This window comes from Equus asinus, chromosome 2 (assembly GCF_041296235.1).
Source record: "Equus asinus isolate D_3611 breed Donkey chromosome 2, EquAss-T2T_v2, whole genome shotgun sequence".
NCBI lineage: Eukaryota > Metazoa > Chordata > Mammalia > Perissodactyla > Equidae > Equus > Equus asinus.
In genome coordinates this window covers 37,796,682-37,824,554 of record NC_091791.1, presented here as the reverse complement: position 1 = coordinate 37,824,554, position 27,873 = coordinate 37,796,682, and the positions used below count along the sequence as shown (strand labels likewise).

The 27,873-nt window shown below is 36.2% G+C and overlaps 1 protein-coding gene across 4 annotated transcripts in view; it reads left to right on the top strand.

Moving 5' to 3' along the window:
- HECTD2 (HECT domain E3 ubiquitin protein ligase 2) overlaps positions 1-27,873 on the top strand; it is a 79,167-nt gene that overhangs the window by 12,021 nt on the left and 39,273 nt on the right. For all 4 annotated transcript variants that reach the window (XR_011494995.1, XR_001397814.3, XM_014839424.3 and 1 more), the window contains exons 2-5: positions 3,742-3,871; positions 24,980-25,118; positions 25,829-25,931; positions 26,593-26,682. Coding sequence is in view for 2 of the 4 variants with exons in the window: in XM_014839424.3 (XP_014694910.1) it covers positions 3,742-3,871; positions 24,980-25,118; positions 25,829-25,931; positions 26,593-26,682 (462 nt within the window). In the remaining 2 variants the exon portion in view is untranslated. The remainder of the gene's footprint in view (positions 1-3,741; positions 3,872-24,979; positions 25,119-25,828; positions 25,932-26,592; positions 26,683-27,873) is intronic.

Here is a 27,873-nt window from a genome sequence, read left to right as displayed (position 1 = left end):
CTTCAAGTTTTTACACGTTCTTAAGTCCTAAGTCCTCTTCTTTACAATGAGGTGTCAAAGTATGTTTATTTTCCTGAAATTTGAAATAAAGCATTGTTGTTCTTCATTTCATTTATTTTGTAATTTATGAAAGGATTCTCAGATTCTCATTATGCTTCACACTTGGACCTGAAATAGCTTTTACCATTTTTCCGTTGCTTTGGCCCAGGCTGCCATTCCTCTTCCTTCCCCATTACCACTGTCTCAGTTGGCACTTCATTTCTTCCAGAAGGCCTGGTTCAGCTTCTAGTAGTGCTCCCCTTCAGTCTGTTCCCTACAATGCTGCCAGAGTGATTTTTCTAAGATACAGATATGATCGTGTCACTCCCTGTACCTTCCAGGATAGAATCTATGCTCCATAGCCCGAAGCCTTCATGATATGGTTCTTGTCTACCTTTCCAGTCTCGTCTCGCTGGGCCATTCTCCCTTTCTGATTCTATATTCCAACTGCATTGCTCCCTACATTCTGTTGTTGCTCAGTCTTAGATAACATCCATGACAGTTATCAACAAAAAAACACCTTCTATATATTAAGTTATTGTAGATATTTACAGCTAAGTTAACAAGGCTTTATTACTGACGGGCCATTCATTGACCTCATTTTACAAGTTGGTTTCTTTCATTAATTACCATCTATAAGTGGTATAGTGCATCAAATTTGCCTTTTGTTCCCACTATTATTTAAGATGTTCTGGTAGAACAAAGCATACAAATAAGCAAACGTGGCCCCAGTAGTTAATATAATTCTTATTTAAGTATCCTAATATTTATAGCAAGGAATGATTTACTTTTTAAAATGCATAGTTTATTTTGGTTTTATTTTCCTAATCAACATACTCGTTCTGTACACTTGAGCATCTTGCTTTAATTTACCAAGATTATGCAAATTATGTAATCTACTAAGACTGTTTTATAGAAAAGTATCTCATATCACTGTCTTATTTATCTCTTTCTCCAATTTTTGTCTCTTCTCCTTGGGAATCTACATTATAAATCTACTAGAGATTAGAACTGATGGTTGTTAAATGGCTTTGTTGATTGAATCAGTTACTTGTTATTTTTTATTATTTGGAAAATTCCCCAAGTGAACTAAGCAATGTTCTTTGGGATCTCCTTTTATTAAGAAGGGGTGGAGGAAGGAGTAGGAAAAGAAAATGAAATATTGAGTCTTTCCTAGATTGCAAGGACATCAAAGATTTCCCTAAGGTACACTTAGTTTTTAATTTCTTCTGATTAGGTGAGTTGCTCCTAAGGCTATTAAATTTCCTTCAGTGTATATCTGTACAAGTAGAGAAGATAATATCAGCCACAAACAGCTGTTGTGAAAACAGGGTGATATGTGTAACTCACCTGTTATCATAGGATAAACCCTTAATGTATGATAGCTACCATAGTGAGAGACTGTGAGTTGTAGTGGTTTACGAATACACACTTCAGGGTCATTCAGATTAGAGCTTGAATTCCCACTTGCCAGCTCTCTGAACTTGAGCATAGTGCTTCAGATTCCTCATTTGTAAAATGAGGAGTAAATGCATATCTCATAGGAATGTTGTATGAAAGCACGTAACGTAGTACTAGGCATATAGCAAGTACCCAGTAAATGACTTGTCTTAGTATGTTGTTAGCACAGGAATAATCATTTCTTGAGCACCCGTTGTGTTGTGCTGTAGGTTCTGTACAAGACCGTAAATGATATTGTCTATGATTCTGAAACTTCAGATTCATGACTAAAATCTATTAGAGGACTACTTTATTTAAGTTAGGCAATATGTTTAACTTTTATAGGCTGGATCATGTAGGCTAATCCTAACACAGAAGTATTAACTCAGACTTCACTGAGCCTAAATCTATCCAAGAAGCAAGCTCAAACAAATAAAGCAAACAAACAAACAAAAAACAACAAATTCTGTGAGCAGCCAAGATTTCACATGCAAAAAATTGCACATACATACTTTCCTCGTGAAAGTATTCCTTAAGTTCTCGTTTAGTGTCCATCACATCTCTGTTGCTTGTTAGCTGAATGACTTTAGGTGAGTGTCAGACAATTCCAGTTTCCTCATCCATGAAATAAAGGAGTTGAATAACTCATTTCTAAAAATCCCTTAATTCCAGAAGCATTTTAATTCTGTGTGTATACTATCTGAAATTTCTTTCTGGGCTCGTTCTTTAAAAAAAGGAAAACATAATAAATTTACTCTAAAGTGCAAGATCTATGCACAAAATTCACTTATGTCAAGCTCTGTGATGAATAAGGAATTTCTGGTCTGGCATGAAGGACCAGTATGAAAAAAATTATTTCAGTGGAATAATTTAAGTAAATTACAAACATAAATAAGAATTTGATTTTTGTGGAAATGGTCACCACCAGAAAAAGCTTTGCAGAGTAGTTACGATAGAATAGATTATGCTGCATTAACAAATTAGCCCCAAGTTTCAGTGCTTGAAAACAGTAAAGGTTTATTTATTGTTAGTGGTATAATGTAATGTTGGTCAGCAGTGGCTTCACTCCACATAGTCACTCAGGGACCCAAGCCATTGGATTCTCTAACATGTCAACCTGTAGCCTCCATGATTGTCACGGTGGAGGAAGAGAGAGAAGACTTGGGGATTTGCCCACTAGCCTTAAATGACTTAGTACTTTGTGGTCCACAAATGACATCATTTCTACTTGTGGCCTATTAGAATTAATCAGACGGCTTCACCTATCTGTAAGAGAGTAGGGAATATGGGAGAGTGAATATTTGGTGAGTGTAAATGTTTTTGCTACATAGCATATGAGCTGATTCTAAAAAGGTAAATGGAAATCAATGAGGATGGAGCAGATGACAAAGAAACTCTACTGTGAAAGCAAAGAAATTGTAAAGAAGTGGATGTTAAGGAAGAGTTAACTACTATATTGTGTTAAGCATCTGGAAGCTAGAACATAGTGTAAGCTGGAAAGAGCTGAGGATAAGCCGTGAGGTAGCTCTATAGCTGAATATTGCACAGGTAATATGATTTTATTTATAATTTTAAAATAAAGATTAATTTATATTATGAATTTTATAGTTATTCTTTTGTGGAAAGTGTGTAAATGGGTAGATTCTAGCTATAGAAAGATTGATCTGTTATCTGTGCCTAAGGATTCCTAAGTGCTTAGCACTATTTTTTTAAAATCCTGGTACCCAAAGTACAGAGTGCTTAGAAAGAAATGAACTCTGCAGGGTTTATCTTTTTACCTGAACTTTTCAAGTTGTGTCAAAAGACAAGAAAACCTTCAATGAATCAATGTAAGTATTAGTTACATGTTAACTATTGAAAATAATATTTGTGGAGGTCACAAAAACAGTGTTACGTAAATACAAAGTTAAAATAGCAGTTAATATTAATGGAGTGTGTACTATGTACAAGGATCTGTGCTAATTATTTTATACTTATTATCTCAGCTAAACCTCACAATAATTCTTTGAGGAAGGTACTATGATTATCCCCATTTCCAAACTTTATCAGTTTGTAGGTAGGTAGATGATATGACTGTTTTCATTTTATGCTTAATTTGGTCCTAGAAAAGGTAAGTCAATGTTATATATATGTTTTATCTCTCTGTCAAATATCTATCATCAAAGTAAAATCTCTGTTATAAATGTTTATGATTTCTGCAATAAAACAATTTAAATATAGCTAGTAGGAATTATGCTGCATTGTTAACTTTTCTGTTTTTAGGGTTTGGACAGAGGATCTAAAGGCCAAGTTTCCACTTTCAGCAGTTGTGTTTCAGCTGTTAGCCAGAAGAAGGAAGCCGCTGAAAACAGAAGTTCACCTGCACATCTTGTTTTCCCTAACATCAAGAATGGTAATAAATAAATAAATTAATTAATTAATGTAATTATAATTATTAAAGGTACACATAATCTGTATATGTTGGCTGAAAGTATATTTTCCAGCTATTTAAAAAGTAGAGTTTAATTATTCAGCATTGTTCTGGTAGATCTTATTAATGAATATGATAAGAAAAGGAAAATAAGCTGTATAAATGTTTACAGAAAGGAACAAAATCATTATTTTTAGGTGCTTGTTACCTGGAGTAAGACAATGAAATACGAAGCTCATGAGTAATAAGAAAGTTTGGTTAGGGAGCCAGACACAATATAAATATACAAAAATTCAATAGATTTCCTTATTTGAGCAGTAATCAATTAGAACACTTCATGGAAAATATATGAAGCACTTAGAAATAAACCTAAAATAAAATGAGCAAAACATATATGAAGAAAATGAAAACTTTATCAAAAGACTAAAAGGTGGTTTGAATGGAAAAACTTAACATAAATATCATAGAGCTATCAGATACACCCAGTTTACTCTCTACATTTAATAAATTTTTCAACAGTTTTTTTAGGGAAACTTAAGAAAATGATGCTCTATTTGATCTATAAGAATGATCTATTTGATCTATAAGAATAGAAGTCTGAGAAGATACAAGAAAAATAATGAGGGAGCCCATTCCTCCACTGGACCATATGTTATAAAACTGTACTAATGATAACACTGCCATGAGATAGCCAAATAGATGGAGATAGGTCTGTAAAAAGTCCTGTACATAAATGGTATTAAATTATTCAAAAAATGAAATTAGGCCAACTCAATAACCTGTTGAAAGTAATAACTTTAGATTTTTTAAAAGTACAAAAGTATTAGAAGTAAATGCAAGAGATTGTTTTTATAATAATTTTCTTAGAATGACAACATTGCCAACAGCTACGGAACAAAAAATTGATGTTTGAATACATAAGAAAATTTAAAACTTCTATAAGAATTTTAAAAAGTCGTAAACAGAGTTAAGTACAAACATCACAGTCAGTGAAAAATACATCCTTGAATCATAAAGATCATTAATAAATCATTAAAATGAAGATTCCAGGAGAAAAAAAGCAAAGGGTATGAACAGACCAATCAAAAAGGAAATATGAGGGGCTGCTCCCATGGCCCAGTGGTTAAGTTCACTTGCTCCGCTTCAGCGGCCCAGGGTTTCACGATTCGGATCCTGGGAGCGGACCTCGCACTGCTCGTCAGGCCATGCTGAGTCCATATCCCACATAGCACAACCAGAAGGACCTACAACTAGAATATACAAGTCCTGGGGGGCTTTGGGGAGGGAAAAAAAAACAAAAGAAGATTACAACAGATGTTAGCTCAGGTGCCAATCTTTAAAGAAAAATAAAGGAAATATGAACAGTTAGTACACATGTGAAAGGATGCTCAATCTCACTAGTATTTAAAGAAGTATAAATTAAAACAAAGAGTTACCATTGCCCTACTCAGTTGCAGAGAATAAAAGGATTTATATCAGTGGTGTTGTCTAGGGAGTGTGAAAATTGGCATTTTTATGAGTATAGGGCTTGGAAATTGATACAGCCTTTCTGGAGGGCAAATTATTGACACATACTCAAATTTTTAAATGTTCATATACTCACCCAGGAATTCCATTTCTAGGAATTTATTCTAAGGAAATAATGTAACATACGTGCAAAGATATATGGAAAGAATGTACATTGTTTATAATAGTGGTATTTTAAGCAATCTGATTGAATTGGTTAACTGAATTATAGTAATTCATGTTGTAAATACTTTGCTTCTATTAAGAAAAATGTGATATGTGTATAAAGTGACTAGGAGAAATGCCCACAGTACATTGTAAAGTGAAAAATGCAGGTGACACAATAATAGGTAGAAAATGATTCGAAGTTTTTTAAGTGTAGGGAAACCTTTTATACTTCTTTGAGCATATAAAGAGGTATGGAAGGATGTCCACCGATCTGTTAATGGTTTCCTCGGGAAAGTAGGATCGGGTGTGTATTATTAATATGCTCTATTTCTTATACAGCTCTATATTGTTTTATCACAGGAAACATATATTACTTGCATAATTTTAAGTGTGCTTTGCCCTGTAACAAAACAAAACAAACCTAGAAATGACTAAGGACATAGTTTCTGGTACATTCCCTGTGTCCATAAGCTATATGTGGCATAAATTATTCTTGCACAGATTTTCTGTTGACACTCCACGCTAGTGCTAGACCTTTTCTACATGCAGGTTGGTGTTTACGTTACTTCATTTATCAACCTTTGCCTTTGATAATGATAACTTCTTTCTTCCTTTATTTACACATACACACACACACGCACACATACATGCACAGGTATTCCATCACCTCATTCTTACCCCAAGAAGGCACCAGTGCTCGTCTGTCACAGTCCCCCAATCCACAACACAACAAAACAGAACAAACCTATAACTGTGATCCCCTTAGAGAAATAAAGAATTAAAGAAAATGAGGCTATTTGATGAGGAAGAGGAATTGAGAGAGGATTTCCATTTTAGACATATTAACTAGATAATACCTATAACTTTTATTTGTGTAATATTTATAATTTAGAGAAAATGTTCATATACATTGTTTTATTTGAGCCTCAACAATCATAAAATAAAAGATGTTAGAATCTCCATTTTATTTGTTTCCTATTTCTGCATAACAAATTAGTACAAATCTAATGGCTTAAGAACGGCACCCACTTATTAGCTCATAGCTCTTTAGGTCAGAGGTCTTGGCCGCTGTGGCTGGGTTTTCTACACAGGGTCTCACAAGGTGTGGGCTGGGCTCTGGGGAAGAATCCTCCTGCATGCTCCTTCAGGTTGTTGGCAGCCTTCATTGTTTGTGGTTCTGAGACTGAGGTCCCATCCTCCTGCTGGCTGTCAGGATTGCTCTCAGGTCCTAGAGGCCACTCACAGTTTGCCATGGGCCCGCTCACAGCTCCTCTCACAGTATCACAGCTTCCTCTTGCAAGGCTGGCAGCAGGATCCCTTGTGTTGAATCCCCTTTGTGTGTCTAGTCTCTCTGGCTTTGTCTTCCAAAACCAGTGGAAGAAAACTCCCTGCTTCTAAAGGACTCATGTGATTAGGTTTGCCTATCTTGATAAACTCTCCATTTTAAGGTTAACCAATTAGTAACCTTAATTGTATCTACACAATCCCTTTTGCCATGTAATTTAATTATGATGTAACACCAGGAGGCTGAGAATCATGGAGACCCTTTTAAAGTTCTGTTCGTCACACCAGTTTTATAAGTAAGGAGACTGCGGCTCAGATAGGGTAAGTGACTTGGCCAAGGTCACACTGCTAAGTGACAGAACCAAAATCCAATCCCACATTTTCTGACAACAAAACTCTTGTTCTGACAGATAGAGGAAATTCTTGACTGACTTGTTTCTCTTGTCTGATTAATCATATCACATTAATCACACAACTCTAATTACATCATCCTGAAACTCCCTAATGCTTCCAAAATTAAATAAAAAATTTTTTCCTTAACACTCAGTGATGTTCATAATATGACAGCAGCTTTTCAAATTTATCTCCCACTTTTCTTCTACATGTAACTTACATTTCAACTCTTCTCCTGGATGCCTCACATCTTACCTCAGAGTTTTTGCCGGCTTGTTCCCACTGCCTGAAATGCACTTCCCTCTTCTCCACCTGTCAGATCGTATCTGTTCTTCAGAGCTACCTCTCTCCTAACCTTTGCTTATTCTCTGCAACCAGGTGTAATTCTTCCCTGCTTTGACTTGCCATTTAGATTTTTTTGTTGTTGACTCTTAATAGTCTCCCAGTCTTGTGTTATCTGTATACTGTAATCTCCTAGACTGTATGTTCCATGAGAGAATAAATGCCTCTGTAATCCCTGCAGAGCTTAGGTCAGTTGCCTTGTCCATCAGAGGTTCTTAGCAAGTATTTATTGCATAGAATAAAATGAGAGAACTTGGGGCGGGAAAATAGCTGTGAGAGTGGATGTACCAGAGCAATAATAACAGCAGCCACAACAGCAACTTCATATAGTGCTTACTGTGTGTTAGTTATGATTCTAAGCATTTTAAGTATATGAGCTCATTTAGTCCTTACAGCAGCCTGAGGTAGGAATTATTTTCCTGTCTTAAGGGTAAGGAAACTTAGAAACTTAGGCCACAGAAAGTTTTAAGTGACTTTCCCTGCATGAGTTTACATAGCTAGTGAATGGCAGAGACAGAAAAAGGAAAAGAGAGCTTAAGGTAGTTTGGGATAATGCCTTTATTAAAAGAAGGTGAGTTGGTGAAAGAAAAGGAAGTGAGTTCTGAAGGAGATAAGAGAACCAGGTTGTACAATGACTTGAAAATCAAGGGAAAAGAAAATTTAAAGAGGATTTGATCAACAGTGTCATTGCTAAGAGCAGACAAGATGACTAAACACTGAGACAAAGCCAGGAATTTGTTAATGTGTTTATTGGTGACCTTTTTTTTTTTTTTTGGTGAGGAAGATTGGCCCTGAGCTAACATCTGTTGCCAGTCTTCCTCTTTTTGCTTGAGGAAGATTATCCCTGAGCTAACATCTGTGCCAGTCTTCCTCTATTTTGTTTGTGGGATGACACCACAGTATGGCTTGATGAGCTATGTAGGTGTGCGCCAGGGATCCAAACCCACAAAACCTGGGCCACCAAAGCGGAGTGTGAAGATTTGACCTACACAACTGGGCTGCCCCCTATTGGGGACTTTTAAGAGAACAGTTTTAGTAGGATGATATGAGAAGAATTCAAATTGTAAAAAGTTAAGGGGTAGATGAGTGGTGAGGAGGTAGGGGCAAATGTGGACTCCATTAGAGTCGCCTGAACTGAAAGAAGAGAACGCTGGAATCTTGCAGAGCAGTATTGTCAGGGGAGGGGATCTAATACAGAGGGAGAGACTAAAGGTGCAGTAGGAACACAGAATAATAAAATGAAGAAATAGGAGAGAGAAGTGGTATGAGGATGGGATCAAGGAAGAATACAGCATAGGGGTTGAGATGTGGGCTGCAGCAAGGAGAGATGGGCACTTCTTACTCAGATGATGGAACAGAGGGAAGAGAGGAGCCAGGAGGAGGAAATGGAAGTAGAAAACTCATTCCTTTTCACCTTGAATTCGCTAGTCCCTTTGGAGGGTGTATGAATTTCCTAGGGCCACCGTAACAAAGTACCAAAAGTTTGGTGGCTTCAAACAACAGAAATGTATTCTCTTATGGTTCTGGAAGCTAGAAGTTTGAAATAGGCTGTAGGCAGGGTTAGTCCCTCTTGAAGGTTCTGAGGGAGAATTTGTTCCATGCCTCTCTGCTGGCTTCTGGTGGTTGCCAACATTCCTTGGTGTCCCTTGACTTGTAGATGCCTCCCTCCAGTCTCTGTCTTGGACTCCCATGGCATTCTCCCTTGTTTGTCTTTCTATGTCCAAATTTGTCTCTTTTTATAAGGTTGCCAGTCATTGGATTAGGGCCCACCCTAATCCAGGATGACCTCATCTTAATTTGATTACATCTGCAAAGACCCTGTTTCCAAATAAGGTCACGTTCGCAGGTCCTGGGGTTTAAGACTTCTTTTTGGCAGACATCGTTCAGCCCAGCAGGTTAGGAACCTTGACAAAATGGAAATGTCTGCTGTGGAGAATGATAAGGAGTCAAAAAAGAAATGATGGATAGCCGTAACCTTCTTTCTTTGGACTATGTTCAAATTCCTTAGCCTTTGATTCTACACTCTGATTCCCATCTGTTCCATCCTGGCTAGACTAACATCTGAATCTCTGAATCCAGCTTGTTGCCTGTATGTCCACCGCCTGCCTGCCTCCTCCTTGGGTGGCTATATTGACTCTGAGTGTGGTCCACCTACTTGAGCTCCTGCCGCTTGTCTGATTCCCTGGCGTCTGTGCCAGTCTTGGGGAGCCTGGTCAGCCCCAACCTGCACCTGGAATGAAGCACCACTCCAGAGGAATAGACCTCTTAGCGTACTTCCTTTATCTTACTGGTCCTCCTGGTGTTGACTTCTAGCTGCGATGTCTGGATGCCACCTGAATTCAGGTGTGACATGGTGTTCATAGGTCAGGGCTGCAGCAGAAAGAATTGTTGACTAAGTCTTCCAAATGTAAGCATGTTTGTATTTCCTTGATCTTTTGGGAAGCCTCTCTTACTTGCCAGTAAGATTGTTTCCTCAGAGATGCATCATTCTTGGCAGTTATTACAGTTTTCCTCCCTCTTCTCTGGTCGCAGGACCTATGCCGGGTTTTCTCTAACAGCTTGTCTCCCCGTCTGATCTTCAAGTGGTATTAGAGAAACTGCAAACGCCCAGCGTGGGCTTACCTAACAGCTGAGGGATGCCTTTCCTCCCTGTAGATCACATGACTAGGTATGCCTGTCGAGTTGGCTGTCCTTTTAAAGATGAGAGAAGTGTAGGAGTTTTACCTACTATAACAGCTGCTAGGGATGATACATCTTCAGAGAAACAACGTAAATGAGAAGTAGTGGTCGGGGGTAGTTAGCACTACATTCTCTCTCACTCCTTTGTATCTTCGTTTCTTTCAGAAGAACATCTTTAAAAGAAATGAAGCAGTTCCTCTCCAAGCCTTCTAAAATATCTTTGTACTCTTGGTAATTCAGAAAAGAGTAGACATGAATTCTGACATTTACCTCCAGGGACTGTTCCCCTCCCAGTTCAGTCCATTTCATGAGTTTACTCTGGAGGAGCCCTGATACGATGTGATGAACTGTGTTGTTTTTACACGCTTACATAAATGCATCCCGTAATCTTTGCCACTCTGAACTAGACAAGGGAAGACCAGACTGGTCTTCAGCTCAAACACTGATTGAATCTGTGTGTGGTGGGGTCCTCTGATCTGTTCTCAAGTCAAGTGCCACAGAGTTTTCAGTTTCTTCAAGAGCAACTTGAGAGGCAGTTAGGGAAATAAGCTGTTAGAAGAAACCCAACACAGGACTGGCTCCCTGGGGAGAGAAAAGCTGCCCTAGGTTTCCTGCCCTAGAAGAAGTATCTCTAAGGCCTCAAATGACCCCTTCTCCAGGTTTGTGCAGAATGAACTGATTTTGGACTAAATCTCCAAGATCCTTCCCTCCGTCAGAGTGAGCTTTTCTTAACTATTCCTGTGGGAGAGGTGTATCTAGCAAGAACTTAGAGTGCCTTGCTGCATTTATGTGTTTATTTCTCTGTCTCTTTACTAGTCTGTACGCTCCATAAGCTTTTATTTTGGGGAGGGAAAAGGCTATCCTTTTTCTTTTTTTATATTAAAGTTAATTTTTTGAATAGGTAACACATTTTTGTTTCAAAAACCAAAACTATAAAAATAAGTATGTTTCAGATGTCTCACTTTCACACTTTTTCACACTTTTCCCTGCTGCCTTTGTATTCATGTGTTTCTTTATGCAAATGAAAGCAAAGATAAATATACATTATTTTCCATCTTTTCTTAAAGAAAAGGTAACTACCTACAAACTGTCCAGCACCTTGTTTTTTTGGTTAATATATCCTGGATCTCTTTCTATATCAGTACATAGATTCTTTATTCTTGTCTATTGCTATATTGTGCTGTATTGGATGTATTATAATTTATTTAATAAGACTCTATTAAAAGAAATGAGTTGGGTTCATTCTTTTGCTATTGTAAACAATGCCACAATGAATGACTGTACATATGTCATTCTGTTTGTGTGCAGGTTTATTTATAGGATATTGCTAGAAGTGGGATTGTTTGGTCCAAGAGTAAATGTAGTTACAATCTCCTTGAGTTTTTAATTCATCTGTGTATCTCCAGGATCCAGTGTCCATGGTACATGGAGTCTTTACTCAGTAAGTAATTTACTGAATGACGAAATAAATGAGAGGTACTTTTTCTGAGTGTCTGGTCAGTTTGCCCTCTTGGGGTCAAACCCATCCAAGGCTATCATAAATTCTCTAAGATAAGCCCAATATAAACCATCTGTTCCATTAGAAATAACCTCCTACAAAGAGGAATTTTGATTATTTTTATAAATAGACCCATAAAAGAACACTTCACCTATGCTTTTGTTTCATTTTTATGAAGACACACATCGTTGAACTTAGTAGAAAGTCTGTCTCCAAAAACCAATGAATGTATCATTTTATTTGGCTCTGATGGCTAAAGTCCTATGAGTCAGAGTTTTTTCCCCTTCTTTCTTCCTTTCTCTCTCCCACCTTCAATTTTATTTTTTGCCAAATGTTCAGAAAAGTCATCCTATAGACAATGATGTAAACACCACTTGTTATGACTAATCCACTCTGGTCTTTCCCTGTTTCGGCTGCCTGCCACTACTGAAGTAGTCAAAAGCACTACTAAAGTACTGAACTGATGGAGGGATCCTTCAAATTGCAGCTCATTTAGTATCTGCCTGATACTCACACGTTGTAAATTATAGTACTAAATAAGAACATGCATCTTTGAGTGTATTACTACCAATAACTGTCATTGTGACCTTTAACATTAAACTTAACCCTCATTTACTCATTTATAGAATGAGAAAATGGGGCATTAGGAGTTGTAAAATATCTTCTACATCTGAGTTTTATGATTTTCCAACATATTGATTTTGCTTGATCCTTACTGAGTTTTGTTTGACATTTCATAGTTTATTAGCTCCTGCTTCTTTGTAAGTTTAAGGTTCAGTTTTGCTACTTGTTTTTATATGTGGTAGAAGCTATGGCATCATTCAGTAGTGAAAATAACATGAGTTTTGTAACTTACCAGGCTGAGTTTGAATCCTGGCTCTGTAACTTACCAGCTATACGATCCTGGAAAAGTTATTTAACATTTCTGTGCTTATTTTCTCATCTGTAAGATAGGACAATAAAGAAGCTACCTCCTAAACTTGTAAGGATAAATTAAAAAAGCATTTAAAAGCATTCAGTTCCATGCTTTGTGAAATTCAGTAAATGTGACTGATCAATATATACAAGCAGCCAAGTAGTAGGGGAAGGGATTGTGATGGGGCAGGAGTTTCCATTACTCTTACCTCATGAGTAACTGACTGCACAAATTGTTTAAAATTTGAAACATGTCACGCATATAAAAGAATGTAATCAACATATGGTTTTAATAATAATAAAATGAAAACTCGTGAACTTAGCACTCAAATTAAGAAAAAAACATTACCAGCCCCTTAAAAGACCCAGTGAGCCAACCCCAATTGCATTGCCCTGCCTTTCTGTCCAGAGGTAACTACTATTCCTTTGATTTTTTTTAATAGTTTTGTTACCTCTGTTTATTTCCGTAAACAATATACTGCTTAGTTTTGAAAAACTGCATAGCAAGCACAAACCTGGATGTGTAATGGAGGGACAATATTGCCACTGCTAGGCGAAGATTCCCAGGGGATGTTAATCTTGAACAGTCTCTGAATCACATCTGGCTCTAACTTCCCCAAGAATGTCTGAGTCCCTTCTGGGGAAGTCAATGGGTAAGGTTATGAGTGAGTCCTCGGAAACAAAGGATAACTCTTGGGATACCTGACAGAGCTGGGATTTGGACTATGTATTAGATGGCTAGGAGAAATATGGCCTTTCTGGCTGTCAGGCGTACCTTCAGTGAAAGCAGTGAGGTGAACTGACTGTCCTCACCTGATTCAGATAGTAGAACAAGAAATGGAGAGCAGGGATTTCATTTCCCTACCGTCAAGACCAGCCAAAGCGCAGATAGGGCTAGGCTCACCTCTTCGTTCCATCTTCAGTTAAAGAAGAAGAGTACAAAGAGGGTCAGGATCTTCGTGATGACAGGCATCAAAATTACTAACTGATAGGTCACTCTCTTCTAGTCTGTGCAGAGTACAGCTCTCATTAGGCCATTGTGACCCGGCCCCTTTGTATGAGATGGCTCCATCTCTCTACTTCTGTCTCTCTGGAAGTGTGTGGAGCCATCTTTTGTCTCGGGGAGGGTGGCGGGTGGCGGCTAAGATTGCACAGTGCTCTTCCTTGGTGTGGGTCTATTTTCATTCCTTGTTCTGCATATTTGGTATGCCCTTTCCATCTAGCAGCTCATGTCTCTGAATTCCAAGAAATCTTGTAGGATTTTTTTGTTGATGATTTCTTCCCATCGACTTTTTCTGTTCTTTGATTCAGGATCCCCTATTATCCAAAAGCCAGACCTTCTGAACTCCTAATCGTCTTATTTTTTTTCGCTTCCATTTTCCATTTCTTTATCCTTTAGCTCTATATTTTAGAGAATTTCCCCAAAGCTCTTCTGTTGAGTATTTTATTTCTGCTAATATCCTTTTAATGAACAAGAATTCTTTTTTTCCCCTTTGAATATTTCTTTTTTTATAGCACCCTGTCAGTTAGTGGTTGTACTATCTTTTATCTCTCTGAGTAAATTAGTGATAAGTTTTTAAATTTTTTCCTCCCTGCATGATTTCTGATTCTTCCCGGTTGCTTTTGTCTGTCTGTTTTGGTCTCAATCTTACGTATTGAACCCTTTTTTCAGATGTTTGGTAATCTTTGGTTTTCTCCTCATGGTTAACAGTGGGGGACCAAACAGATGATTGGAAGGTGAGGCATGGATAAGATTTGTTGACTATGAGCTTCATTATAGGGTGATATGAACAGGCTACTGGTTTGGGAACCCTGATATCAGTATCAGTTATTTCTTCTTGGTCAGGTTCCCCAGAGAAGTGTCTTGCAGTCTCCTTTCTTGGGAAGGGACAGGGTAAGGGTCTGGCTGCAATGTTCTGTTTGCTGGGGGAAGAGGGGTGGCTGTCTCTGCACTGATCATTTAATATTCAGCAGTTAATTATTTACTGCCCCTATTTCTTGGGTTAGTTTGTATAATCTCATCTGTGTCTAGCATTTCCCCAGTCCAAAGCCCCTCTGTTTCACACTCTCTCCAAATAGTAGAAATTTTCACACTTCTGCTGGAGGAGATATGGGGGAGGGATAGTCACTCAGAGGCAGGGAGGGGGTCTAGGGATCTAACTTTTTCTTCAAACAATTTTCACTGTAACCCTGATTTTAGTGCCCCTTCCCCCCCGCCCCCCCCACCCCCACACACACCCAGTTCTCTATTCTGTGTGCTTTAAGGACTTTGTGGTGTAAATCAGGTTGCTTTTCATCTTTCCCTGTAGAGGTTTGGTATTCAGTTTTCTCAGGTCTCTCTGCTTTCTAGCTTCTTTTTACCTTTGAGGTTATGGCCTTTTCCCTCTTCTCTTTGTCCTTGCAGATTTATGTCTTTAAAACAATGACAGAACCTTCTACTGTAGTCTTAGTAGAATTTTGGGAGGAATTAAATATGTGTGTCCAATCTGCCATCCTAACCTGGAAAACTGCCATTTGTTTCTTTGTTTAACAGATGAGGAATGTATTCTGAGAGATTGTGTGCGCCAGATTACATGTTCCTGTGTCTCTTTTGCATAATAATAAACCACCCCAAAAATTAGTGATTAAAAACAACTGCAACATTTATTTTTTTCACAAACGTGATTTGGGTGGGGATCAGTGAGGAGGCTCCTCTTTGTTCTCCTGAGCCTCAGCTGAGGTGGCTCAAAGGCTGGGGGCTGGACTCACCGGAAGCCTTGCTCGCTCACGTGCTGGTAATTGATGCCAGCTATAGGCTTGGGCTTTCGATGAGTTCTAGCTGGAACACCTACACCTGGCCTTGTCATTGGCTGCTTGGCTTCCTCACAAGAGAATGGATTCCAAGAGTGAGCCTCCCAAAAGAGAGAGCCATGCAGAAATTTTATTGCCTTTTGTAACCTATTCATACACCATCTCTTCTGCCACATTTTTCATTAGCATTGAGCCACTAAGTCTGGCCCATATGCAAAGGGAGAAGAATTAGACTTCATCTTTTGATAGGAGGAATATCGGAGAATTTATGGACATATTTTAAAACTACCACATCACGTGAATGTAAAATGTAGATCCAGAAAGAAAAACCAGGTCTTTTGATTCTTATTTTAGAACTTTTTCTTAAACCCTGTTGTAGGACAGTAAGTTGTAACTAAAATCAGGTGTTTAGATGACACACGCATGTTATGTTTCCATGGTTTTTCAATTTCTCTGTTATAGGTATTCTCTATATTCAATTTCTCATTATGTAGTTCACTCTAATAGAGAATTTTTTAACTTTTTTGATTGGTTTATAAGTCCTGTGTATTTTATTCTTAGATAGTTGTAGAGATACAAGTTAGAAATCATGTCTAAACCAATGGTTTTCAAACCTATTTTTGTTCTTGTTTTTTATTTTTGTAGCAAAATGCTTTTTGAAAAACAAAATTTTTCTTTGAGCATCATTATGTTAAGCAGAGAATAGCTGAGCTGCTCTGAGTAAACCCATCCACACAGCACTGCTCCCCTGAGGTGGCCCTTGAAGTTCTTTGGAACCTGGGGAATGACTGACTTAGGCCATGTCTTTCATTTTATAATGTCAAAACTGAGGCCTAAAGAATTTCCATGAGTTGTCTAAGGTTAAGAAAGTTAGTAACACAGCCAGCAACAAGACCTAGTCCCTTACTTCCAAGGCTGGTGCCTTTTCCATTATTTATTTATTAGTACTTATTTAATTACAAATTATACTCATGTGTTACTTAACAATGGGGATACATTCTGAGAAATGCATTGTTAAGTGATTTTGTTGTTGTGCAAACATCACAGAGTAGTGTACTTAGACTAACCTAGATGGTATAATCTACTACACACCTAGGCTGTATGGTACCAATCTTATGGGACCACTGCTGTATGCAGTCTGTCATTGACCAAAACATCATTATGCAGCGCTTGATGGTTTGGGATGAAATTTAGGGTATAGCATTTTGCGATGCTGTGTCACCAGCAGCAAAGCTTTTATATCAATATTTCCTCTCTAGATGTAGGAGGATAAGGAATGGAGGCCCCGGTTCCTCTTACTGAACACCCAACCTACATAGAGACTCTTGTTTACCTGTGATGCTGCTGTTGCCATCTGTACTGACTGGCCAGGAGTAATCTTCAGTCTCCTAATCATGTGGCCTATTTAAAATGTCAGTCTTTGTTTTGGTGGCTAGGTTGTGGAAAGCTACATATTACTAGTTTCCAACTAGAGTCAGCTACGATAGCTTCTTCAAAATAGTGAGCTGGTAAAATTTGGTTGATAATCTCACACCCTTATATATAGTTGTATTATGATCTTCACATTTTTTTAAATATACTGCCAGCCCCCACCACAACCCTTATTCTTGCACTGGCTTCAAATGTTTTACTTAATGTTTCTAAGCAACCAACTAAAATTGGCAACACTATATTAAAAGAAAGGGAAAATGATTACTGCTTATCAATTTAGCACAGAGTGTTCCCAAGTATTGCCTGAATGAAACCTAAATGACAGGTTTTTACTGATAAATATATTTTGGCTTTTTTCAGTGTATTATGATATTCTATATTGCCAAAAATCTGCATATAATAGAACAAAGATTTGCCCATTCTACTTGTAATATCAGTTTGAGATTTAATTAATCTCTCATAACCACATTGATTTTCTCTTTTGAATTAGATTTTAATAACCATCTGTGAGAACAGGCTGAAAGCCTGTCTCTGGAAACAATGCCTTGATATTCAGGGACATGAGAGCAGCTGCAAGCTGTTATTCTTCCTTTCTTAATAGCTGAATGTCACATCCTGTAGTTTGGCTTTCATTCACTAATGTGAGCAAAGGATTCTGCCTTTCTTTCTGACTCAACTTCCATTAACATAGTACATTAATATTCTGCATTACTCTTCAGTCCAAGTTACCTTCTGAACTAAAACTAAATCTCGTCTGGACCTCTGGTTCTAACCTTACCCTATAATCCTCTTGGCCTTGGCTTTACTATTTCTCTTTATATAAGAATCTCCCCACTCTGAGGCTTTGCCAAAATCCAGTTCTCTTACTAACTAAAATTTCACTCTTCTTCCGCCTCAGCGTGGTATTAATAAAAATGAGTGGGTATAAAAATGTGTATATATGCTATGTGAGTGAATAAGTTAATTTATATTTGAATGAGTCTGTTTATATCTAATAGTGGGTGTTTATAGCCAGCTTGGGAAAGGTATGTGGGAAGGGAAAGGAAAGGGTAAGCCTGGTGAAGAGGAACAGAAACTGTAGAGGAGTCTCAAAAGATGATAGTAATAAGACTGGTGTTGGAGAGAGGAGACTATCATCTGTTTCTTTTCTGCTGAGATGCCCTTTTCTTTCCCATTAACAAAGATTTCCAAACAATCCATAAGAAATTATTTATAGAGAGATCTAATTTTACTTGCTAATAAATTGAGCCTCTGTCCAATTTCTGCTTAAAGTACAAATTACTAGAAGTTGGATATTTCCATATTTAATAAAGGGTATAAGTCAATTATGGAACTGAATTTAAGAAATTTAATAATGTTTTATATTGTCAGCATCATTGCTGTCTCTTCTAAAAACCATTGAACAATATTTCTCAATATGATCCTCAGACTGGCAGCATCAGCATCAACTGGGAACATGTTAGAAATGCAAATTCTTGGGGAGAGCCCTCAGACCTATTGAATCACAGACTTTGGGGAGAGCCTAGTAATCTGTGTTTTAATAAGCTCTTCAGGTGATTCTGACACACAGGAAAGTTTGGAAACCTTTGCTGTTGAGTATAAGAAATTAGCATCTTTGTACTATTTTCTAATATGAAAGTTTACCTTAAAATGTACCCTAACCCTAATGAAATTTATCTTAGTCGGTTGAAGTAGCTGATAGATCCAAGGATAGATGCTTGATTGGGAGAGTGGATAAGGAAGGAAGGAAGACCTTATAGCTATGTTACTGCTGTGATGGTTGATATGGCTGTATTTGCTTAGTTGAAAACATGTCCTGATTACATTAGAATTAAATTCTGTATATGTACATTTCATTATTGTAGAATTTAGAATCTATAAAATATTAATCCATTCTGTTGGTTTGGAAGTACTAATACTTGAGAAAATATAATAGCCTAAGTAAAAAGCTTGGTGGATGGGCTCAAAAGCAGAGTGGAGGAAACAGGAATTAGTGAGCCAGAATAAAGAACAATGAAAATTACTCAGTCTGAACAATAGAGAGAAAATAGACTGGAGAGAAAAACATGAGCCGTCTGAGAGACTTGTGGGACTATAACTAAAAATGTTACATTCTTGTCATTGGAGTCTTGGAAGGAGAGGAAAAAGAGGGTACTCTGAAAAAGTACCTAAATAAATGACCAAAAGCTTCCTACAGTTGGGAAAAGACATAAACCTATAAGTTCGAGAAGCTGAGCAAACCCTATGCAGGATAAATCCAAAAAATGCACAAGACATATCATAATTAAATTTTTGAAAACCCCCCCCCAAAAAAAAGGTTGAAAAGCAGCCAGAGAAACACAACACCTTACCTATAGGGAAAAAAACATTGAAATAACAGTAGATTTCTCATCAGTAATCATAGAGGCCAGAAGGAAGTAGCTGAAAGAACTGCCAACCCAGAATCCTATATGTGGTGAATATATTTTTCAGCAATGGAGGGGAAAGCAGGACATTCTCAGATGAAGGAAAACAGAGAATGTGTTGTCAGTAGACCTAATCTAAAAGAATGTGTTAAAGGTTCTCTAAACAGAAAAGAAACAATAAAAGAAAGAACCTTGAAACATCAAGAAAGAAGAAAGAACATGATAAGCAAAAAATAGGTAAATACAATATACTTTTCTTTTTCTTTTATATTTTCTAAATTATAGTTGATGTTGGAAACAATCATTATAACACTGGTGTGGTCCTAAACATGTGTAAAGGAAATAATTAAGATAATTATAGAGAGAAGGGTAAAAAGATGCTAAATAATGTACAGTTTCTACACTTCACTCTAACTGGTAAAACAACACCAGTAAACCATGATAAGTTATGTGTATGTAATGTAATATCTAGAGCAATCTTTCACAAACACTAAAGATAAATCAAAATAGAATTCTAAAAACTGTTCAAGTAACCCACAGGAAGGTAGGAAAAGTAACAGAGAAAACAAAAAAGAAAATGACAGAGTTAAGCCCTGACATCTCAGTAATTACAATTAAATGTAAACAGTCTAAATACATCAGTTAAAAGATAGAGATTGGCAGAGTAGATTAAAAACATGACCCACCTCACTCGTGTCTACAAGAAACTAAATTCAAATATAACAGTATAGGCAGGTTGAAAGTAAAATGATGGAAAAAGATATAGAGGAGTGGCTATAGTACTATCAGATAAAGTAGACTTAGAGCAAAGAAAATTACTGTAGACAGAGAGGGAGATATATAATGATAAAAAGGATGATCACAAAGAAGACATAGCAATCATAAATGTGAGTGTATCAAACAGTGGAGTTGTAAGATAATGTGGAGCAAAAACTGGTAGAACTGAATGGAGAAACAAAAATTCACAATTGAGTGTTGGTCTCCAATGATAACTGTGGATTTGGTAGAACTAGACAGAAAATCAGCAAGGATATAAAATATAGAAGAACTCAACATCATCAACCAGCAGGATCTAATAGAGATTTAGAGAACACTCCACCCAACAACAGCAGAATATACATAATTTTCAAGTGCTCGAAGAACATAGGCCAATGTTGACCACATCCTGGGGCATAAAACAACCTCAAAAACTTCACAGAATTGAAATAATATAGAGTATGTTCTCTGACCACAGTAGCATAAAATTAGAAATCAATAAGAGAAAATAGCAGGAGAATCTCTAAACACCTAGAAACTAAACAGCACACTTCTAAATAGCACAGGGGTTGAGCCAGCCCTGATGGCCTAGTGGTTAAAGTTTGGCACATTCTGCTTCGGTGACCCAGGTTTGATTCCTGGGCATGGAACCACACCACTCATCTGTCAGTGGCCATGCTGTGGTGGTGGCTCACAGAGAATAACTAGAAGGACTTAGAACTAGAATATACAATTCTGTAGTGGGGTTTTGGGGAAGAAACAGAGAGAGAGGAGGTTGGCAACAGATGTTAGCTCAAGGTGAATCTTTCCCAGAAAAAAATGAAATAAAATAACCTGTGGGTTAAAGAGGAAGTCTCAAGGGAAATTTAAAAAAATGAATAGAACTGAATGAAAATAAAAATACAACATATCAAAATTTGTGGGATACCGCCAAACCAGTATGGAGAGGGCAGTTTTTACCAGTCAATGCATACATTAGGAACAAGGGAAAGTTTCAAAACAAATATCTAACCTCCCACCTCAAGAACCTAGAAGAGAAGAGCCAAATAAACCCAAAGCAAGCAGAAGGGAGGAAATATCAAAATGAGAACAAAAATCAGTAAAATTGAAAAGAGAAATATTGAGAAAAATCAATGAAACAAAGAGCTGATTTTTTTGAAAAGATGAATAAAGTTGACAAACCTCTATCAAGACTGACAGATTATCAGTATCACTAATGAAATGGGATGCCACAGCAGACCCTACAGACATCAAAAAAATAAAAAATACCACAAACAACTCTGCGCACATAAATTTGACAATTTAGATGACATCAACCAATTTCTCGAAAAACACAAACTCATCCAATATGAAATACTCCTATCAGCAATACATGAAATATCAAATTGATCCACATCCTCTCCAACATTGTCATACTTTTTAATTCTTGGCAATAGAATGGGTATAAAATTGTATCGTGTTCTTTAATCGCATTTCCTTACTCACTAATGAGACTGAACATCTTTTGATGTGTGTCATTTGTGTGTTTTCTTCTATTGTGTGTTTCTTTTATTTGTGTTTATAATCAAATCATCTGAAAATGACAGTGTTCTTTCTTTCTAGTCCTGTGTCTTTAATACCTTTTTCATGTCTTTGCACTTGCTGGAAGCTCCAGTACAATGTTGAATAAAAGTACTGATAGTAGACTTGTTCCTGTGTTATTTCAGCCCTTATTTAAAAGAGAATGCTTGCAATATTTACCCATTAATTATGGATGTTTGCTGTAGTTAACTTTGTATTCTTCAAACAGAATATAGGTTTTTTAAAAGTAAATTTCACAAAATATAAAGTTATTTTCAATAAGTTACTCATATGAGGAATTGTAAAGCCTATATCTTTGACAGCAATGCCATAAAACTAGAATTAATAATGGAAATTTAAACATACTGGCTTAGAAATTTTAGAAATAGATTTCTTAATTTCTGCAGTAAAAAATTAATACTGAACTTAAAGGTGTAGAAAATAGCAACTATGAGAATTCTGCATCATAACTTATGAGATAAGGCTAAAGCTATGTTCAAAATAAAAGTCATAGCCTTTAATGTTTTCTCCCTGAAATAGAAGAGGAAATATTAGTAAAGTAAACTTCCAATGTTGGATTGCGCCAGGGCTCAGTTCCCAGAGCTCAGTTCTCAGGCTTCTTTTCTGTTTACCTCTCCTTAGGGATCTCATTAAGCTCAGTTTTACTCCCTTCCATGAGATAGAAACCTTCACATCTCCCCTGCGCTCAGGATTCACATATTCAGTTGTCTGCTCAACATCTGCACTTGGGTGTCTAATAAGCATCTTACATTTAATGTGACCAAAAGAACATTCTTGATTCCCACCTCTGCCCCTGAGAAAACCTCCTCTAGTGTTCTCCATTTCAGTAAATGGCACCACCATTCACCCAGTTAGTTAGGGTAAATTATTGAAGTCATCTTTGGCTCCTGTCTTTCTGTCAACAAATTCTGGCATTTTTATCTTTCTCTCAGCATATCTTTCAACAGCATATCCTATTAAGTCTGTATTCAAAATATATCACAAATCCAACCATTTCTCATCATTTCCGTTACTACCACTGTGGTGCAAGCCACTACTGTCTCTCACCAAGCCTGCTCCCTTACCGTGTATTGATAGATATTATGAAACAATAGTAACTGAAATTGTTTCATACAGTAATAGGCCAGTCAATGGAATCATATGCATAGCCCAAAATTGGCCCCAGTATGTAAAAGAACTTAAGCCATGATAAAAGTAGTATCAAGAAACAATGTGGAATGACATGCTTTCATAAACAGTATTCTGCAATTGGCCACTTAGGGAAAAATGTGTATAGTCTTACCTCTTATATAATAAAATAAATTCCAGAAATAGCAGTAGACAACATTTATTGAGCATTTACTATCTTCCAGGCAATGTGCTACATGTGTGTGAAGGATGCAAATTAGAAGAGAGAGATGATCATCTGATCTCTAGAGAGGGAAGGGTTACTAATCATAAAAATATCAAGTACTAAATGAAAAGGTTGATGAAATTAGCTAATACAGTATTAAGTATCTTCTGTTTTCAGAAATAAAATTAAAAGGCAAACAATAGATTCTGTGAAGGTAACAGGAGAAGCAGGATTGTTTTTTAATCTCTCTAAAGGCCCCAATAAAACATACAAACCAAATATATAGCAAAATTAAAAATCATAGACATCAGAATTAGTTGGTAAAATGTTCCTATAAGCCTCAAAAGATAAGCAGTACAAATCACCAAAACCGTAAGATCTCCATGGTGTTAGCTTCTGGGCAGGAGGACGCAGAAGGAAGCATCTGGGTGTTTGACGGACCTGAGAACAGGAGAGCTTCAAAATAAGGAACAGGTGTTCATTGGAAAGCTCAGGAGGCCAGTCCTAGAACAAAGGCTGAAACTGGGAGGGGTTTTGCCAAGAGCAGGTGAATGTCGAGGACCTATGCCAAGATCTGAAGGGAGGAGGTTACCTCTGTGAATTCTCAAAACTGAATGTCTAGGGCCAGGGCCCATACTGAGATTAGAATCAAATTTGAGCAATGCAGCAACAATAGAGATTAAGGCAATAGGATATCTGAATGCAAGTGGAGGAGGGAAACTAAGACGACCTTGAAGTCTTAGAAAACAAGCTATCATATTTGAGTTCAACATAAAAAGAACAAAAAAGGGAGCTACACCTCCTGTAAGTTTGGGAAAACTAATTCCAAATGAAATTGGCAACAGAAAAGGAGCAAGGACAAATTTTATAATTTTTAATTACAAAATTTTACTGTAATAAAAAAGAGTAAAAAACAGAATAACAGCCACTCAGACACATGCCCACAAAAATAGATAAAATTCTATTTCAATATGAGCTAAAATTCATTAAGAAAATGATACAACACTTGAAAGAACAACATATATCAGAATTGTAAAAACTCCAAAATGCAGTGCAATAAAAGAAAGAATTAGAAATATTTTTTTAAATTTTAGAAAGAAACTAGAAGAAACACGAAAGCAAACAAACATAACAGATAATGTCTTCAGAGAACTAGAAGATGAAAAGGAGGAATGTTTAAAATTTTGAAAGAAATGAAGAAAGAAAAAGAATTTGAGAGAAATTAAAGTTGAGATGGCAGTCTAGTCAACATACGGATGGTTGGAGCAAGGAGGGCCTGGTAACACTATTCCTTGACTGGTAGTGGTTTCAGAGGCATTTGTCTTTTACTAATTCATTAAGCCATACATTTGTTTTGTGAGTTTTTTCTGTATTTGTTTTATTTTACAATTGTAAGATTGTAAAATGCAGCAAAAAGACAAACAATGAACTGGAAAATATTTGCAAAAAAGAAAAGAATAGGAAAAATACATAAAATGTTCAGGCAAATTGATAAGAAAACGCTAAAACTCCGATAAAGAATTGCAGAGGATGTAAATTAATGATTTACATGTATTCAAAAAGCTAATAAACATGAAAATATCAAGTATTACTGAAAACTCTATATTACCTATATATGTAATATGTATGTATATATGTAATATATGTTTATATATTTTGTAATATGTATTTACGTATGTTTATACGTATATATGTAATATAGAGTTTGTTTCCCCTGGAAGACAGCTTTTAGGAAAGGAGGGAAAAGAAACTTTATATTACATCTGTAGATAACTTTTAATGTAAGATACAGCCTAATATGTGTTGTGGGTGAAGTTGGGGTGAGGTGGCAGTAAGACCGTCCAGTAAGTGCTCTTCACTGTGGTAAGTTTTTCTGTTGTATGATTCCCAAGGTGAATGCAATACACAACAATTCATTTGTTTTCTGTTCATGTTCAGTTAGCTTGGCATTTTATAACTTGGAAAATTTTTCTGATTGATCACTTTGAATGCTGTTTTATACTTCACAGTGAGAGACCTACCACCGACATGCCTTGATGTTAGACAAAAACAGCGTATCTCTATGGATGCATTATCATCTGAAATGAAGGCCCCAGTTCTTCCAGAACCTGTCCTTCCTGTCCAGCCCAAAACTATGAAAGACTTTCAGTAAGTTTCAGCTCACTGTTATATGTAGACATATAGTCATCTGCATGTTAGCACTTGACATAATTTAATATTTTTGTTTGAGAAATTGATTGAACTTGTGGATCATTATAAGGTATTAGCCAAGAGTGAAGACATGGAATACTAGATATCTCAAGCTGAAGATGAAAACAAATGTGTAAATAACAGATAAAGGGTAGATAATTTTTTGACAAAACAAACACTAAGAGAATATGAGTCAAAACAGGCAAAAGGGTGATAATATAGTAGAATGTTTCCTTTTTTGAAAATAAAATTCCATCTAATATGTAACACATAAACTATAAAAGCTGTGTCACTACTAAAAGAATCCAAATGGATACTTGAAGGACTAAGTGAGAATGAGAAATTAGAGACAGAATGTAAAGGAAATCTCTCTGGAAGTTTGACTATGAAGTGAAGGAATGAAAGAGTGATCATTGTAAGGAGCATGTGAAGAATGAATTTTTTTAATGGCAAGTAAATGGGAAAGTTGATGTTAGATTACTGTCTTAATGCAATTAAGAATTATAAATTCACAAACTATATTTTCATTAACTAACTGGAACATATTTCTGTATTCAGCTTCAGTATTTCAGATTGCATGTTTGTTGACATTTATTTGTAAAGAAGTAATGTTATTTTACCTGAATAATATTTCTATTTACTATGGTTAATAATTATTTTCGTTTTAGGGAAGATGTAGAAAAAGTTAAGTCATCAGGAGATTGGAAAGCAGTACATGATTTTTATCTCACAACATTTGATTCTTTCCCAGAACTAAATGCTGCATTTAAGGTAATAATACATAAAACACATTTTTCACTTTTAGTTTTAAATTTTCCAAAACGGATACAATAAATTTACCTCTTTTTCTACCCAGTATTGACTTAAGCAACTGTTTAAACGGACATACATATGTATTAATTTCCAAAATTTTACATATGACAAATATTAAGTGATATCTGAAAGAATATTTTTATTTGTACTAATATTAATTTTTTACTCCATTCTTTCAGTTTTAAAAAAATCGTTATTGGGGCTAGCCCTGTCAAGTAGTGGTTAAGTTCTCATGCTCTGCTTTGGCAGTTTGGCGTTCGTGGGTTTGAATCCTGAGTGTGAATCTACACACCACTCATCAAACCATGCTGTTGTGGTGACCCACATACAAAATAGAGGAAGATTGGCACAGATGTTAGCTCAGGGACAGTCTTCCTCAAGCAAAAAAGAGGAAGATTGGCAACAGATGTTAGCTCAGGGCCAGCCTTCCTCAGCAAAAAAAAAAAGAAAGGTATTAAAATAATCCTTTTATGTTTATTTTTTAGCAATATTGCCCCCAAAGTTCTTTTTCATCCTACTAAAAAATACTAGAAATTATGACGGAATAACTATGGTTCAGATATTACTAAGAATAGTCCTTAAAATGTAATATACACTTATTCTTTAATTGAATTTGCAGAAAGATGCCTCTGCCTCATTTAATACTATTGAAGACTCTGGAATTAACGCTAAATTTGTGAATGCTGTATATGATACCTTACTTAATACTGTAAGTATTTATGAACACATGCAAACAGTATAATTCTTTGGCTCTTTTGTATTTTAAAAGCAGCCACATAAATATTATAAAAATCTCCTTATAACAAAATTATTTTAGAAACTCTAATATAATAGTAAATTTAGTTGGGATTTTCAGAAAGTTGGCTTCTTTTATTCTTTTATTTTTTTAATTAAATGAGAATTGAGCAGAAAATATTTTTATATCCAGTTCTTGTTTAGAAAGAATTGCTAAAATAAAATTCGTGCTTCATTTACTCAGCAAAAGGAAGTAAGTTATTTGATTGTATTGGAATTACACTGAATCTCTAGATCACTTGTTCTCAAACTTTAGCATGTATCAGAATCATAGGAAGGGCTTCTTAAAATACAGAGTTTTAGATTCAGTAGGTCTGTGGTAGAACCCAAGAATTTGTGTTTCTAACGACTTCCCTGGATATATTGATGCTCCTGATCCAGGGACCAGATTTTGAGAACCCCACTGCTGTAGGTCAATTTGTGAAGAATTGACACCCTTTCAATCCATGAGCATGGTATATCCCTCCAATTACTTAGATCTTCTTTAATTTCTCTTGGTAATATTTTGTAATTTTCTAAGTAAAGGTCTTACACATTTCTTGTTGCATTTACTTCTAGGAACTTGATTTTTTTTTGATGCTATCATAATTTCATTTTCTAATTGTTACTAGTATATGGAAATACTTTCATGTATTTGTCTTTATCTAGTTACCTTGCTAAATTCTCTCATTAGTTCTAATAATATATCAGTAGATTTATTTGGATTCTCTATATACACAGTCATGTCATGTGTGAAGAATGAGTTTTATCTCTTTCCAATCCTTGTATCTTGTATGGATGTACATGTTTGCCTTATTGCTCTGGCTAGGACTTCTTATACAATTCTGAATAAAAGAAGTAATAGCAGGCATCTTTGTCTTATTCCTAATCTCAGTACTTCACTATTAAATATATAAAAGGGTACTTAATAACATTTGTCATCAGAGAAATGGAAAAAACATTACACATCCATTCAAAAGTAAATAAAAATTTTTTTTAAAACTTTACTGAGAATTGGCAATATTGTGGAACAGTTAGAACTTTCATATCCTGATGAGGTAAGTATAAACTGCTACAACCGCTTTGGAAAACTACTTGGTATTGTTTACTGGCACCAAGTATGTGC